The sequence below is a fragment of the Syngnathus floridae genome, chromosome 3, assembly GCF_059516105.1.
Source record: "Syngnathus floridae isolate MCC-2025c chromosome 3, RoL_Sflo_1.0, whole genome shotgun sequence".
Classification (NCBI taxonomy): Eukaryota; Metazoa; Chordata; class Actinopteri; order Syngnathiformes; family Syngnathidae; genus Syngnathus; species Syngnathus floridae.
Window position 1 is genome coordinate 14,666,974 of NC_142415.1, and position 16,056 is coordinate 14,683,029.

At 40.9% G+C, this 16,056-nt stretch overlaps 1 protein-coding gene across 3 annotated transcripts in view; it reads right to left on the bottom strand.

The window, feature by feature from the left end:
* LOC148400706 (CUB and sushi domain-containing protein 1-like) overlaps positions 1–16,056 on the bottom strand; it is a 276,392-nt gene that overhangs the window by 241,541 nt on the left and 18,795 nt on the right. Inside the window, exon 2 of one of the 3 annotated variants that reach the window (XM_088370817.1) lies at positions 5,300–5,817. The exons of the other annotated variants lie outside the window; for them this stretch is intronic. Coding sequence (XP_088226943.1) covers positions 5,300–5,435 — 136 coding nt within the window. The 5' untranslated portion in view covers positions 5,436–5,817. The remainder of the gene's footprint in view (positions 1–5,299; positions 5,818–16,056) is intronic. 3 annotated transcript variants of the gene reach the window in all.

Consider the following 16,056-nt stretch of genomic DNA (forward strand, 5'->3'; position numbering starts at 1 on the left):
AGTAAGAAATCAGGAATGTGGTAGCAAAGCAGCAAGTCATTAAAAATACAACAGCAATAAAACACATTGATAATTTAGTTGAGTTATGAAAGGCTTGTGTAGTAAACAAAGACCAAGAATACACATATAAAAAGTAAAAGACCGAATTACGTGTAATACAGGATGAACCTGAACATTAGAATAGTGTCAACATCAATCTATGATGCAGTTGCACTTTTATTAAATGTAATTTGTTACACTTGCAAACAATGTCCTCACTCCTGAGCTGAGTCACCTGATTTTAAGTATCCTAAAACTTAGTTCGATCCAATGGAAGGCTATGGGTAGAAGCTAGATCAGACAGACAGACATGAGCTCATTTAATTTCGGCCATCATAACAAATTTAAATAATTATTTAGAAGCATGTGTCTAAATTAAATGTATGACTCAATGCAGCTGCATAATTTATGGGTGAGTGTTCAACTCCGCTCATCTAAAAACAACACTATCGATTAATCCCGTTGTCAAGAATGCCGTTACATTTGTTAGATTTGATGAATGATGAATGTAACATCTTTAAACGTTTATACTAAAGGTTTTGCTCAGGCAGGTTAGCAAAACATTTCAACATCTTGCTCCTTAGCAAGCCCCAGATGAGAGAGGAAGCTTTTGGCCATTCTGAACACCGCCCACTAGCGAGAACTGTGGCTGCGGAGCACAAACAAGCTGCTGCATTCAGTCAGCTCGAGTAAAAAGTCCGATGACATCTTGTTGAGCTATGAGTACACGCATGACTTCGATGTGCAATCAATTCATTGCCAAAAACACAATTGGCATTTTTTCACGCCAGAATTTATTGCAGCTATCAACGCTGTAGTGAGAATGATGGCACTTGTTTATTAGAATTGGTAAAACACACCATAGCTGTTGATGTTCTGGAGCAATTTGTCAAATTGAATTTGGATATTACTTTTCATGGCTATCTTGTAGCCACACGGACGAATCTTTCATTACGAACGCCAGTCGAGAGGTTCATTTCATGCTTATTTTTAGAGCTGGCTGAGTAATCCTGCGTTATGAAATAACCCTCCGCTCCCACCGCACTGAGGCGTCGACACCAAAAAGCTACAAGAGAAACAGCAACAAACTGCAGTGTCAAAGAAGCAACATTAAAAGCTCCCCGCTAGCCAATTACAACAACTTTCAGGCTCTTGATGTGTGCTTGCAATTTGCAGCTCGCTAGACATAGTACATTTGGAGTTTTGGACCCGTTTAGCAGACTTTTCATTTTGATGTTGAAGGTATGCAGACATTGCTTCAAGGCAAATTGGACTATGTACTTCCTGTCAAATTTCTGTGAAAATCTACAGGGGGTGAGCTTTTTCGTTGACGGAAACACAACAGAATCTGCTGGTTGCCATACGGCTTTGACGACAAATATTAAACATTTCTACATTGGTATTAATAACAGATGCGATAAGCCCGCTTGCCGAGCCTTCGGGCCACCTCGAAGTGTTTCCCTACAAATTTGAGGTATAAATTCAGGATGGACAGGGTTATGATGTCATTATTTAATTCCAGACATTACTAGCAGAGCAGCACAAGATGGAAAAGTCATTTGTGATTAATCGTGTCTGCTGAGGAATACATTTTCATTTTCTCCCTCACTTTGTCTGTGGCTCTGTCCCAATCTCTCTTGCTAACATCCTTGCTCTTGCTCTCTTTGTCTTCACACACACAACCAACTCTTCCTACGTTATAATCTACTCTATGTAGGCCAAGGCTCTTTTAAAACTTCTGTCAAAGCACTCATTTGAAAACCAGCACAAAGCAGCAATATGTCTAAGAGAGTCATTTGTCATTGGATGCTCAAAGTCTCCTACATAACGATTGCAATGTTACTTTTCAAACATTTTACAAAGTACACGTATTGTGGCACCGTTATTAATTAGTCAGAAGTTAGGCTAGACATCTTAGGCATTCATTCTTCAACTTCATTTTTGAAAACTGCGTGCTTTCAATTTTTTGGCTACAATTTGGGGAGACTGCTATTGGGCCCCAGTGCATGAGATAAAAGCATGCTTGGATGAGTTTGACATGGAAGAACCTGAGTGCAAGGCCCTCACGTGGGTCCAACATCACTGACGTCTGACTATCCCAATACATTTGTTCTCATTGTGACTTCCAAAAGGGTTGTGCATGCAAAAACTGGCACAAACGGGAGAAGTAATCTGAAAAATGCTGAAATGACGGGGACGGGGGGGACGTTTCTGCTTATGTAAATATTTTAAGAGCTTGTAAGCATAAGATGCCAGCTTGATTCTAATATGTGTGATTCAGAGTGTAAATGGAATTTTTTATTTGCATTCAATTCAGTGATTCTTTCACATACCACGAGAGAGTGCCCATCGACCATTCTTTAGGAGTCACTGTGCTTAAGTGAACCATTTTGGTGTGAATCTGATTTGTGTGGATATATTTGTCCTTAGAAGAAAAATGAACACGTGTTAAACAAGTGGGACACAGGTAATTAGTAATAGTTGATGCAAGGCAGAAGGCCCTAGCCTTCTACATGTTAAAATTTCCCAACACTTCTATTCAAGATTATTCAAGTGTTGTAATTCTAGCGCTAGTGGAAAACAGCAAAGCCAAGTGAGTTTATTCTTGTGAGAAGAATGCTCAAGTACAGACAATAATTCACTCGAAGAGATGCCACACTCTTACCTGCGCATGAACAAGCAAGGTCTTACTTGCGTTTCTTCTTCAACCAACTCTTTGTTAGATTTGTTGGCTTTCAACTACCGTACCAGGAAAAACTGTGGCAATGTCTCAGAGTGAGATTAGAATCATGGGCCATGATGACGTAAATTGCAGAGTTTCATTAAAATAGTGTATTGTCTAAGGAAATGGCCCATTCCTGATTTTCACCTGGGCCCATTGCTGAAGTTAGCAAGTAATTAAATACGCGCTGGAATGTTTGGATGTTACCATTAGTAAGGCAATGACAAATGGATGGATTGTTACACCGTAAGGATCACGACAACTGGCGAGGTTTTCCAACCAAAAAAAGCATATTGATACAATAGCATAAGAGTTATATTTATTTTGACATTTGATTATTTGTTATCTGTGCATTTTAATGCCACTAGGTTGTTTCTTGACTTTTCATAACATTTTAAATGACATTTCAAGACAATCAATAATTAGTTGCATCTTTGAATTTAAAGTGCATCATCCACATTTAAAGGTGGTGGCCATCTGGGGTTTGCGGACACACCAAATGAATTATTGCAATCCCCCTTCTGTCTTTCCAGATGTCTGTTTGCCCTTTAATTTCCTTTAAGTCCATCCCATGGTGGATAACTGTTAAATAAGTAAATGTAGCTGCTGATCTGCAGTAGAGCAGTTCAATAGGTTGACTTCGCTATTTTTTTGTTCATGTTATAATATGGAACACTAACTAATCTGATTGTGAGGCTTTGCAGTGTTGAAGGGGGTAAAAGCTGATCAACAGTGAGGGAAATATGTGCATCAACGTGTCAGCACAGATTGGGAGATGAATCACAGCTGAACGGATGGCAGAAGTTGCTTAATTCGTAAACGGCTTAAACGAATCAGCAACATGATCGTCAATGTGCCAATCGCTCACATTCAGTGATGCAGAATGGCTTGGGAAAGTCAAGCATTGGTGTGATCAAGACCGGTGGACACGGAGCACTTCATCAGTCCACCAGGCTTGTTCTGAGCCATTGGAGTTGTTGATGCACATGGAGGCAAAACAAGTCAGCGTATGTAACAAGCAGTAGTGGGAATTTCCATCCATTTTCTGTATCGCCTGTCCCTACGGGGGTCGAAGCCTATCCCAATTTGGAGTGCTCAATCAGCCTACCGTCCATGTTTTTGGGAAGTGGGAGGAAATCTGAGTGCCCGAAGAAAACCCTCGCAGGCGGGGGGAGAACATGCAAACTCCACACGGGGAGGGCCGGAGGTGGAATCGAACCCGCACCCTCTGAACTGTGAGGCGGATGTGCTAGAACTGGGAGCGTATCTTTGACCAATGTTTGATGAATTTTGATGTCAGCATTTTTCCTTCTCTGAGTGGTTGGTCAGGCAAATGTTATTTCCTTAAATTCGAACAATTTTATTTTCATGTTTTATGTTTTTGTTAGCCTGGATAAATATTGTTTTGGAACTGCTCCAGATGCACATAGCACAGTTGCATGCTATTATATTCCATTTTTCTATAGTACTGCTGGTCGCTATGATTGGACGGTGATAGTGGTACTATTAAGCGGTAAATTAAATGTCCCCACCCCCCACTGAAGACCCATTACAAAATGCACAGCACAAATTGCACTGGGAACAAGCCATCCTGTTTGTAACGTCACTGAAAAGCATAAGCGAGGGGTATAGGGGCCACCCCTATGCTTTTACTGATATCTCATTTTTGGGAGGGGGTTTGCATCCCGACAAAATTGTCAAGCACCGTTCACATATCCGCAGTGAGACTATTAAAACCATTTCACTTCCATATTACACACGTCAGAGAAAACAGTTAAAAATACTACATGGGCTCCCTCCGGATCAATATGAACGTGCATAAAATGACGTTGCCCAGCCGATCGGGGGGGACGGCGCCATAGAACATTTGCTCCTATAGTGGCAGCCTTTTTGTGTCAGGTTGCTGCATGTGTCTGAGAGAAGATGACAGTGACAGGGATGGAGCTGGCGAGGCAAAGAACAGGACAGAGAAGCCATTGACGAAAACAAGTCAGTTCCCTGCACCAAAAGGAGACCGTTAACACTTTCCTCCCACCGAGCTGCATCCATGTTGGTCACCAACTTCCCACTAGCACTACAAGCAGCGTCAGCACTGCAGGCCCGCTGACACGGAGCATCCATCCCCTCTGAGGGAATCTCCACCGCAACAGAGACAAACTCCAGGAAGACGGGAACCAACTTCCCAGATGTGTGTAAGTTGGACTGTTGTGTGTGATTTTACAGTCAGCTGTCCCCCACCGTACCCCCGGAGCAGAGGTGCACATTTGGGATAACGGCACGGAGTGAGGGCTGAAGTCTTCAATGATTCATTTTTGAACTACTTTAACGCAATTAAGGTGAATGTGACTTCCAAGATGAGCACTGTGCGCACACACACACGCACACTCCCTCACACACACATTTCTGTGCATGCACACGTCGTTCTTTAGGGGTGGGAAACTCGCTATGCCGAACACGCACGCACACAAGTTAGGCATGGCACGATCTCGCTCCGACTTGCGATTATTTGAGCGCAACCACACAGACTTAAGAACTCACCCCCAGAGCAGGAGAAATCCCCAATGAGGAGCCCCGTCAGGAGGAGAAGTGAGAGGTTCTGTCTTAGTCGGGCCATTTTCCTCACGATCAGCCTCCTCCGCTTCTTCACCATCATTGGCATCTCCAAATCCGTCATGTTGCTGTTAAATAAATCCAAGCTGGCTGCGAGCCTTCCCCCCACCTTGCCGCTCTGCTTGGCTGAAGGGAGCGGAGGGGGGTAAAAGATGACGGCCGCCCCCCCTCCTCCTTTCCTTCTTGCGTTGTTATATCTTTTCAACAAGCTAAAAAAAACACTAAAACAAAAAACAACGCCAGTCGAGGATCAATCGCGGCTTGTCCAGGCGCACAAGTCCATGTTGGATGAGCAGTGTCGGGCTGGCGCAGGCAGCGCGCAGCTGGTGTGAGATGTCATAGCAGAGGAGGAGGAGGGATGGAGCGGCTCAGTGAAGGTGAGGAGACGAGAACGGAGGAGAGATATGATGCTCGCTAGGTCCTCACAGCACACTGTGCAGCAACGACTGAGAGGCAGGAGAGAGGGTGGGAGCGAGAGAGACCAAGAGAGAGAGACAGAGAGGGTGGGAGGAGAGAGAGGGAGAGAAAAGCCTTTAATACACATATACATTTGAATAAAAGTAAGACTTACACAGTCATGCAAAGTGTGTCAGAAGTTCCATGATAGGTTTCGCAAAAACTAGATTTGAAAACCAAACTGCTTCCAGTTTTCTCTTTCAGTGCAGGTCAGACGATCGACCAGCATGTCTGCAAAGAGACCCCTGCGGTATTTTGGTTCAGTGCAAAGGAACAAGTGAAAGAACTGCGACAACGATTGAGGAAAAAATGCCAGCAAATAGTTTCGATAGGGCAGTGCTATAACGCTTTAAGCAATCGACATTTAAAGACAAACGGCGGATAACACGGACAACATACTGCAACAATACTCGGAAGCGTATATTCTTTATCCTCTCGACAAAACAGCTAATAGATAGATAGAGCTTAGTGAGGACCATCTCCATGTTTGTATTATACTGCCCCTATGTGGCCAAGGTCAGAAGGAGCAGCACGATGTCCATTGAATAGAGGCAAAAAAAGTGGCAAAAACTGTTGAATTTGTTTACATTCTATTTAATTATGTAACTACTGAATGTCTTTAGAAAGACGAATGTTTCAGAGAGTGTTGCTTAAATTATTATTCATTACAAACTGACTGGAACACATTTGTTGCATTTCTATTCATTTGAGTAGAAAGAGATGATTTTTAATTATTTTGAGTTGCAAGCACTTCACCACTTCATCTTTTTTCATAGGACTCAGTTTCAGACAGAAGCAACAAGAAGGAAGCTCACTCCCAAGGAGCTCCAAAACCAAATGAAAGTACCATAATATGCAAGGCAGGCCAGTGACTGGCGACTGCTTGTCTTTCCTCACCTTGAACTCCATCACTCACAATAGCAATTTAGCTGGGATCGGCTCCGGCTCGTACGTTACATAAATGACGATAAGCGGTATAGAAAATGGGCGGATGGATGGATATGCACGTTTGACACTTGAAGTCTGTTCCATTTGTAAAGGACAATTGCTTTGAGTTAGGGGTGTGATCGCTGAAAGAAATAAACTCAAATCAAGGCACCATTGAATGTAAATATGATGAGCTCATCTTAATTTATTCACACATTTATTTGGTGTGAAATCTGGGTTGAACACAAGGCTATTATTCTGTTGACTGAATGCAAAAGGGTACAAACTTCCACCATCTACTGAAAGACCCGTTAATTGTTCTGCCTGTCACAATACTGGCGAAGATACCCCAAATGAAATATACATTACTTGGAGTAAATAAATGATAGTCAAACCAATTAAGTAAAATCGGAACTTTTCCCAGTGGCACACATGACTTCTCACGGCACCCTAATGTGTTGTGGCACAGTGGTTAAGAATCACTGATGTAAACTAATGCAGTCCGAAGGGCTTTTTATCGGACTGAAAATGCAACTTATGTGCCTTTTCCAGGGTCCAAAATGATTAAAAGAAAACAAATGAGTACTTTCTCATGGGAAATAATGTAACGGCATAATATTACAGTACAGGCCCAAATTGTGGCCATCAAAAATATTTTGATATAATGAGAAATATTGCAAAAATGTTCCCTTTCTTACATTGTCTTGATGAGCAAAACAAAACTATCGATAGCTGAAATGATGGAAAGAGAGCAGATGAGCTAAGTAAAATTGTAACGGGGTCTCCATTGCAGGATAGCGGAAAGTAATGTGAAGATAGGGGGTAAGATACATACAGAGACAGCATGGAAAGAAGAACACATGACAAGGGAGAGTGGGAAAAGGGATAAAAGGAAAGATGCTTCCCGTGGGAAGGAAGAGTAGAAGACGGATTGCAGGAAGCCTTCCGGAAGGAAGGAAGTGATGATCAAGATGCAATGGAAAGATAAAGGGGAAATTATTAACAGGACAGGGCCACAAAATTAGGTACACCTTTAATATTACATACATAAAGCACAATTTAAAAATCCATGACAGTCAGTCTAAATAAATTGAACCGTGATATAGTGAGGGACGAAGAGGAAAGTCTGAGATAAATAATACCGGCATCGTCACCCTCCAGTTACCACAAAAGACGTCCGCCAGGGAATTGTGTGTAATGCATTCGCACCCAAACCAGAGGCATGAGCCAATTATTGATCCATGATTCCCGGTGGTATGTGCAGAAGATCACACTAACGAGATTACAATGCTGCAAACACAACGTGGAGACTTATTAGGCCACTGAGCTGAGAGGTGGCTGCTGCAATGGCAAATGCAAATTGCGTGTCATCCCAAAGTGGTCTATTACAGTGTTTCACAGCAGGTGGCATCTAATATTCTCACCCTAAAAAAGAACAAAATATTGCCACCAGTCAAGCGCAGGTGTCAAACTTGACTTTCAATAGGTGGAAATTATGTTTCAAATTGCCTTGTTTTATCAATTAGAATGTTCCATCTTTAGGTCTTCTCATCTACTGCTGTAAGTACAGTGATCATAGTGTTGCTTTTTATGTGATTAATGTCACGCATGCTGCTGCAACATGTAAACATGATCAAAACAAATCCTTATTTATAGCTGGAGGCCTTTCAAACAGCCTGCTGGAGCTGTAGGTCTTACTTTTCGAGCTTCGGGCCTACGCACGACAGCATCTTACCATGGATTTTATTAATATTGTCTCATCACTTTGTTCCTAATCTGCCATCATATTAATCCACACTTTTTGTTCCACTTGGAAACGCCCATCCTACTCTTACGAGAAGTTAACTACCTCAACATTGATTTTACAGATTGTGTGTGCGTGCATGTGTCATTTCACAGTGTGTTCCTCTGAGTCATTCAAGCATCAAGCTGGTCGCTCCCGGTGCGTCACACTGTTTTAGTCAGATACAGTGTACATTTTTACACAAAACATTTGTACAACCACTGGTAGGAGGGAGTCTATGTTGTGGCAAACAAGCAAAGAAGGACAGAGTCATGGAAGATGATTCAAAAAGAACAAGCAGGTCGATAGAACAATAGTCAGATGCATTCTGAAGAGCTTGTGTCTATTACTCAGTGTAGTAATGCTGCCATCCATTGGCGAGGAAGGCCAATGCAGGAGAGTTAAACGGCTGACGGGGAACGCTAAATTGTTGAAATGAAAGTAATTTAATTGTTCCAGCAAGAAAATATATTCTTGAATGAAAAAATAGCTATGCAATTTCCTTCTATACTTTGCAACCTCACCAAAAAAGGAATCATGTGTCGAAGTTGCAAAAAAAAAAAAAAAAAAATCAGAGGCACGAGATCTCAATCAATGTAATACAATGTGAAAAATTGAGTCGATTGTACCCGGTAAGAAGGTTTTTTTTGTCTTTTTGTAAGAGAGTCTCTTTACCAAAAAACAGCAATAAATGATTAACTGGTATACACATTTTTTATTTTTTTTATTTATACATTTCTAGCCTGTTCATAACTTTACCATTATCTGTATAGTTTTTATTTGGGAGACAGTTAAATCAATCCATCAATTGTCTATAGCGTTTGTCCAAACATGGAGGTTAACCAACGCCTTGAAAAAGACTGCGAAAAACTTTAGTTGTTCAACTGTACGCCGACTGTTTCCTATTGTTTTATTGGGTTCTTGCGGTAAGTGCGGAATTCCTGGCGGGGCCTGGCTTTCTTTCAGACAAATGGTCACCTTACAGCAAAGAGCGGGACAAATGCTTGCCAGTGATTTGTTTGCCTCGACGTTAACTGAAAGCAAAAGCATTTTACCGAGAGGAAAGGCTGCATTGCACTGCAGAGCTATTTGTTTTCTCTTTGACCTCATTATGCAAAAACCGAAAGTACACAGAGCTAAACTGTATGACTTTTTAATGAGAAAAAAGATTGGTGGCATTAATACCACTGTGTGAGATTTTCTACGAGCTTTTGCCCTTTTTCTTTTCCCCTTATTTGCATTTCCATTTTTCAAACGACAATATTTTAGCCTTCCCCAAAACTACAGCCGTTTCACCTTCATCATTTGTTACCCGTATGATAACCATAAAAGTAGAAAAACATTCAAGAAGTTGCAGCGTTTACTTAACGTGCTGTGCTTTGTGGAACTATGACGTCACCGCCAGTTACCAGAAATATAACCATCTAGTTGAATTGTGTTTGCACCAAAACAACCCCTAACAGACCAATGAACACTTTGCTTCAGCTAAACATAATCAGCATACTTTATCAGATAACATAAAGCGGCCTTGAATAACATCATTGTGGTGGTTGCCATGGTACCAACCATTTAGTTGATCATAACAACCTGACCGAGAATCAAGAACTATCATTAAAGCTGTTTGAATTTTAAGAATATAATGGAACATTCAATGGACATAAAGTCTACACACCCCTGTTGAAAAGACATCATGAATATGACCTAATCTATATAATAGGACAATTACACTGCACTGTCTGCCTTTTAATTAACAACTAAAATAATGTGCACAGCTCTTTTAAATGGGATGTGGCTGTGTTATGAATTACAAATTGTGGCCAAAAAGCTCAACCATTGGACCATTTGCCGACATATTTGTGAGATTTCTGCTAAATTCTAAAATCTTAGGCTGATTCTAGGTAGAGGTAAACAATGTCTTGAATTCCACTTGAGCAGAAGTAGCCAAATGAGAAAATCTCCTCTTAATCTGACTTAAATCTTTATGAGTTTGATCTTACTGATGTCAGCTTGTGTGGAAGAATTAATTGACTCGATTGGAGTTGTCACAGGTCAAGAAAACCGACACATTTTAATGAGCACCAGGCTCAAGGTGAGACTCTCTATTTATTTAACCTGACGTGAGGGAGGAAAAAGTTTTAAGAAGTCTAATTCGCATAGGAGCAGAATGTTGAACTGATTTGCTGTGTTGGACAAAACCCAAAACGTCCTCTGACAAAAGCACAAGGCCCGTCTAGAGGTGAATTATATTCTTTGTGGAGTGTATGTAACTGTATTTTCTATGGCGGTGTGTGTGTGTGTGTGTGTGAGAGAGAGAGGGAGAGATTTAATAGAGAACACACCTGTTCTCCTTAGAGAGCTGAAAGTCAGACAGGATGAAAATGAAGGAAGGGCAGAGATGATATAAAGAAGGCAAAGGAACACAGACAGAATGGGTCGGCAACGTATAAAGACAGGATTTGTGTCAAAGGTGATCAGAGCTGAGGAGGAATAATGATGTTCATGACAAGGGAAGGCAAGATCAGAATCGTCAACTCATGTCATCCAGGTAAATCCTGTTTTATTTTGAAAATGTTTACTGCCCCTAGTTAGTATTTGCTGCTTCCTTTTGTGTTTCTCACTTTTTTTTTTTTTGCCAGCACCAGCCTAATATCAATATGTCCGTTGAAGAAAAAAAGTCAGAACCAAAAGCAATACAAATCGCCATGTGGTACAATTAATCAAACATTTTCCTTTCCGTTTCTTATCGGCAAATTAATATACAAAATACTTAAAAGGACAGTTCAAAATATGTGACAAAGATGAGGTGCAGTTTGAAGAATCCCTTGTGATTGCAGTAAGCGCTCATGAAGAAAAAAAAATCTCTGGCTTCCTGATTAAAACTTAAAGCAGCTCTCTCTTCTGTTCTTCCACATTCTTTTCTTCCAGGCAGTGATAAAATGAGTCCATAGTGGCTTATCAACCTTGGAGACACCTGCTGATTTTAAATCTGGCATAAAGTCCCTAATTAACCGAGGGGGAGAATTACTATCAGGTTTGAAGCTGCTGCTCCCTGTTGAATTATTCTTGCCCTGTAGGTTTGGCTTCCATTTGGTTTTATTAGTACCAAGGCTCTAATATTTGATGGCTCGAGATTAGCTTGGTAAATATGAGACGTGGATTTTGTGTGTATCGTGTATGGGAATGTTTATCTTACTTTCAAAATGTATTCGATTTCAATTTCATCAATACAATAAATTAAATGATATTAGCATTTTTGAAAAAAAAAAAAAAAAAAAAGAGGTAAAACCGGCATCATATCTTATGTTGACGTATGTTTAGTAGTAGCTTTGTTCAATTAATTTTTTTAGCTTAATATTTTCTTTGGCTAACTTAAAAAAATAAATAAATAAAATAAAATTTAAAAAAAAAGGGGGGGGTGTAACTGCAATAATTTGGTCCACTTTGTTGCTATATCCAATGTGACATCCAACCCCAGGTAGTGAGACATCTTGGGGCATGCTCACACTCTAGATTACTTATAACTGTGAAAATGACTGAACAAAACCAAAATATTTACTTGAGACTTTGGTCTTACATCTGGTACACCTTTTGTTTATACACTGTATGATGGATTGATTCCAAGAAATATTTATGACTATGAACAAGCTTTTTTTTATACATAGGCCTATAATAACTACCCAACCTCCTTAGTAAAACTGGCCTAGAACCGCCACTGGAAGGTTCACTTATAAAAGAAGCTATAAGGTTAATGGAAAATTTAGATGTATAAAAGGACAGTAGAGTGCATAGCAAGATGTCAAGAATAATGTCCCAGATGAGGCTCCGATTTAAAAAAGACGTCACAGACAAGCGTGGGAATCAGGGGGAGGTGGAGAATAAAGCCTTTAAAAAGAAGTTTAAGAGAGGAATAAATGTTTCAACTACAGCGTTCGCTCCTTGAGCTCTCTGGTGTCAATCCTCAAAAGGGAACCGGCTGCACTTCTTTTTGGAAAGTGATGTTCTCAAATGGTGCATTTGGAAAATAAGTGCTCAAACAGGTAAGGAAAATGGTAAACAGTGAATTAGGATGCTATACAAAGGTAAGCAGAGTCAAGCGCTCACAAGGTGGAGGTGCTCGGTCAGCAGAAGCCCTGGAGGGATAACGAGGAAAGATGAAGTGGAGAGTGCGTGAGTATGTATGCTAATGTTGATGCTAAGTGCTGATGGCAAGATGGAGCTGAAAGAGAAATTGTTGTCAGTATAAGGAGGCATCTTTCACACGAAGATGCGGCTTTTAACGTGGAGGAGAAGCGTCGAGGATGTGCTTGATGAAGGAGAAGAGGATGTTGGGGGGAAATGAATGGAAAAGGAGTGGCGGCGGAGGAGAGGAGGGCGGATTGTTTGAGGCAAAGAGCCGAGGGTAGCGCGAGGCATATGAGCACACACGACGCGCTATTGACTGAAGACTTTCCCTGTTAATTGCATATTCGACGTGATTGCACTGCAATGGCTGAGCTGAATGAGAATAAGTTCCACTTTTCTTGAAGAAGATGGGAGACAACAATGAAGGAATAGCAAACCTTGAGATGGGAACTTGACAACAAGGCAATTGGGGGGCCAAGAAAGACAGACGTCAAAAGAGTGTCAGACAGGTTCCCTAACAACACGAGTGTTCGCATTGTCCTCTACTTTCAGGCACAGAAACGTGACTATTAAATATCCCATTAAAAGCCTTGAAATTTGCATTTCTGAACAAAATTCCTTTGCATCTTATCTCAATCATGCCACCATGTTCTCCCTAATTGTTCATACACCAGCTGACAAAAAAAACACTCCATCTTTCTGATGAATTGCAATCATGAAATTGGTTGTTGTTTCCACTGCCGTGTTTTTCATACAGCAACAGCGTTTGGACATATGAACGTACAATGTCATAAAGATTTAGTTGATTTCCATAAATGAGAAGCAAAGGAATAGAGTGCATGATAAGATGACATCAAAATAACCATAAAGAGACCACGCGTGGTCAACTGGATGCCAGTGGGTGCGAGTAAGTAGGTGTTGTATGAATGTCCAATTTGGAATGATTCCACTCGCACACTGCAGGAAAGTGAATTATGAGCTGGCAAAGACCTATTCATATTTAAAAGGATTTTTGAGGAATTATTTGAATAGAGGTGTTTTTGAAATTTGTTTCGTTGCGTGATGCTCCCGAGGTCATCAAGAACGCTGATACGTGCGCTAATGCTCTGAAAACCGTATTTAGACCCAACACGTTTCTAGCTTTTAACTTCTAATTTAGCATTTCAAAGTTGCCGATTTGACTTAAAGGGCCCAATTTTTGTAGATTGTTGTAAACACTGGCACATTTTTTGGAAGACGAGGTTGACTCAGAGTTACAATCTTGCAAATCCTTATAATAATAAATTGAAAGTAAATAATGAACGCTGGGAGTCAAGTCGGCAATGTCTCACAACGGCGCAAACATCCATTTCTAACTGTGCCCTGCTACGAAAACGACAACAACAAAAATCCATGCATAGAGCTAGACGACACTTTGCGATAGACTAGCACTGGATGCGAAAACAGGGATCATAAAACATGTTGCCTAAATTACTTTTACCTTCGCCGTCTTGCCCGGTATGTAATGGTGGGTTTCATTATTTTATTTCCACACTGCAGTTGATTCATTACACTGTCAGACGCTTTTTTCCCGCACAACCAATACACAGCTGAAGCCAAGTCGGCTCTTTGGGGTGGATTTCAACATGCAGAGAGCGACCCACATCACATAATTTCCTGCACTCGAGAGGAAAGGAGATTCAGTCGGAGTTAAAAAAATGTTTGACCCTGCAGTCCAAGTTTATGAAACTCAATCAAAGAAAACGTGAACCAGTCGTAATGGCTATTCGGAATGATTTGACCCTTATTAAAAGCGCCTCTGACCGAAATGTATTGGTGCGTGATGTTCAGTCCTCTGCCTGTTTTTACTTCAATCAACCTCCGCTACCTCTCTATTACGGCTGCATGAACACACAGCACACACAGCACACACACACACACGATTTAGGCAAAAATACACAACAGTGTCCCCTTTAATCTTGTGCATCCTGACAGGCCACACACTTGCACGCACACACACACACAGGTTGGAGATCAATTTCAATTCTGCAGTTAGGGAACAAGTCAGCAGACAGCCTTTCATCTCCTCAGCCTCGCTCACTTCCTCTTGCTCTCACTCTGCCCACTTCTCTCTATTGATCTCTGTCACTCTCTTGCTGTCTTGCTCTCCTCCACTCTCTCTTTCAAAACTCCTCTCTTTGCATGACTTTCTCTCAATCTTTCATCCTTTGTCACCGCCTCTCAGATGTCCATCTCTGATCTCGAGCGCCTCGTCTTTCGCCCCTCACTCTCTTCCACCACAGAGAAGCATGCACATCGTATCGAGTTGAGTTAATTTCTAATCCATGAAAAGTTATTGACCCTCCGCTACGCGCCACGGAGGTTGCGCACATTGTCAGTATTGAGCAGGCGTCATTTGAATGAGAGTCCAAGTGTCTCTTTGATCATCCGCCCAACATCTGCCTCGATTTACGCATGCCTCACATAGTCTCACGCCTGATTCCTGGTGATTGAAGTAGAAGTTATTTACCTAACCATGGTAATCCCCAAGTCTCTGTTCGATTTGGGTATAATTTGGGGTGATAAGATGTCGTCGCCGTAATGTTTACTCACAGCAAAGTCTTTAGATTAGCCATTAGTCAGAGTGCTGGTGGCTCCCGAAGGGATTAATGTGAACCGCACTCCCTTTGCAGTTGTCTGGATGAAACCTCCAAATGGCTTAGTCTCAGAACACCAACTTTAAAAATGAACATCATGAGAGTGTGACATGCTCTCTGAATGTTGTTAGGGTATGTAAATGCATGGCTAGGCATGTTTTTTTTTTTTTAAGATAACAAAATGCAGTTGATGTGGTTTGTGTCAAGAAGCAATAGGAAAATATTTTTTACAAAGGAACGTTATGTCTAAAGCTAATTAACATATTGTTGGCAAACTAACATTTTCCCAGAATCAATAACAAAAAGGTTTTACCACATCATAATCCATAAAAACATACCACAAATATTCTTCATCAAAATAAAACCATACAAGTATGTTTTCACAGCCATCGTTCTGTCATAAGTGTACATGTTTTATATTGATACGTTCAAACAGACAATCAGGGCCAGCGATTTTTTTTTTTTTAACGCATTGTGTTCTTCTCTGACAAAGCATGCATTATGTTCATCTTGAAACAAAGTTAGTGAGGTCATTCTTCTTGGAATCCTTGAAGAACAATTGTTGTTTTGAGAGTTTTGCGATTCAAAAACAGCTACGACTGAGCTGAAAGGAACATAAAAGTTAAGACTTAATTAGTGGCAAGATATTGCAAGACATGTAAGCTTAACACTCAAAATAAAAGATTGTCAACACAAGGTACTTAAAAACCGAGGACTGTGACGGCTTCAGCTTTCCACTTCAGTGTCTCTTGTCTTCATTC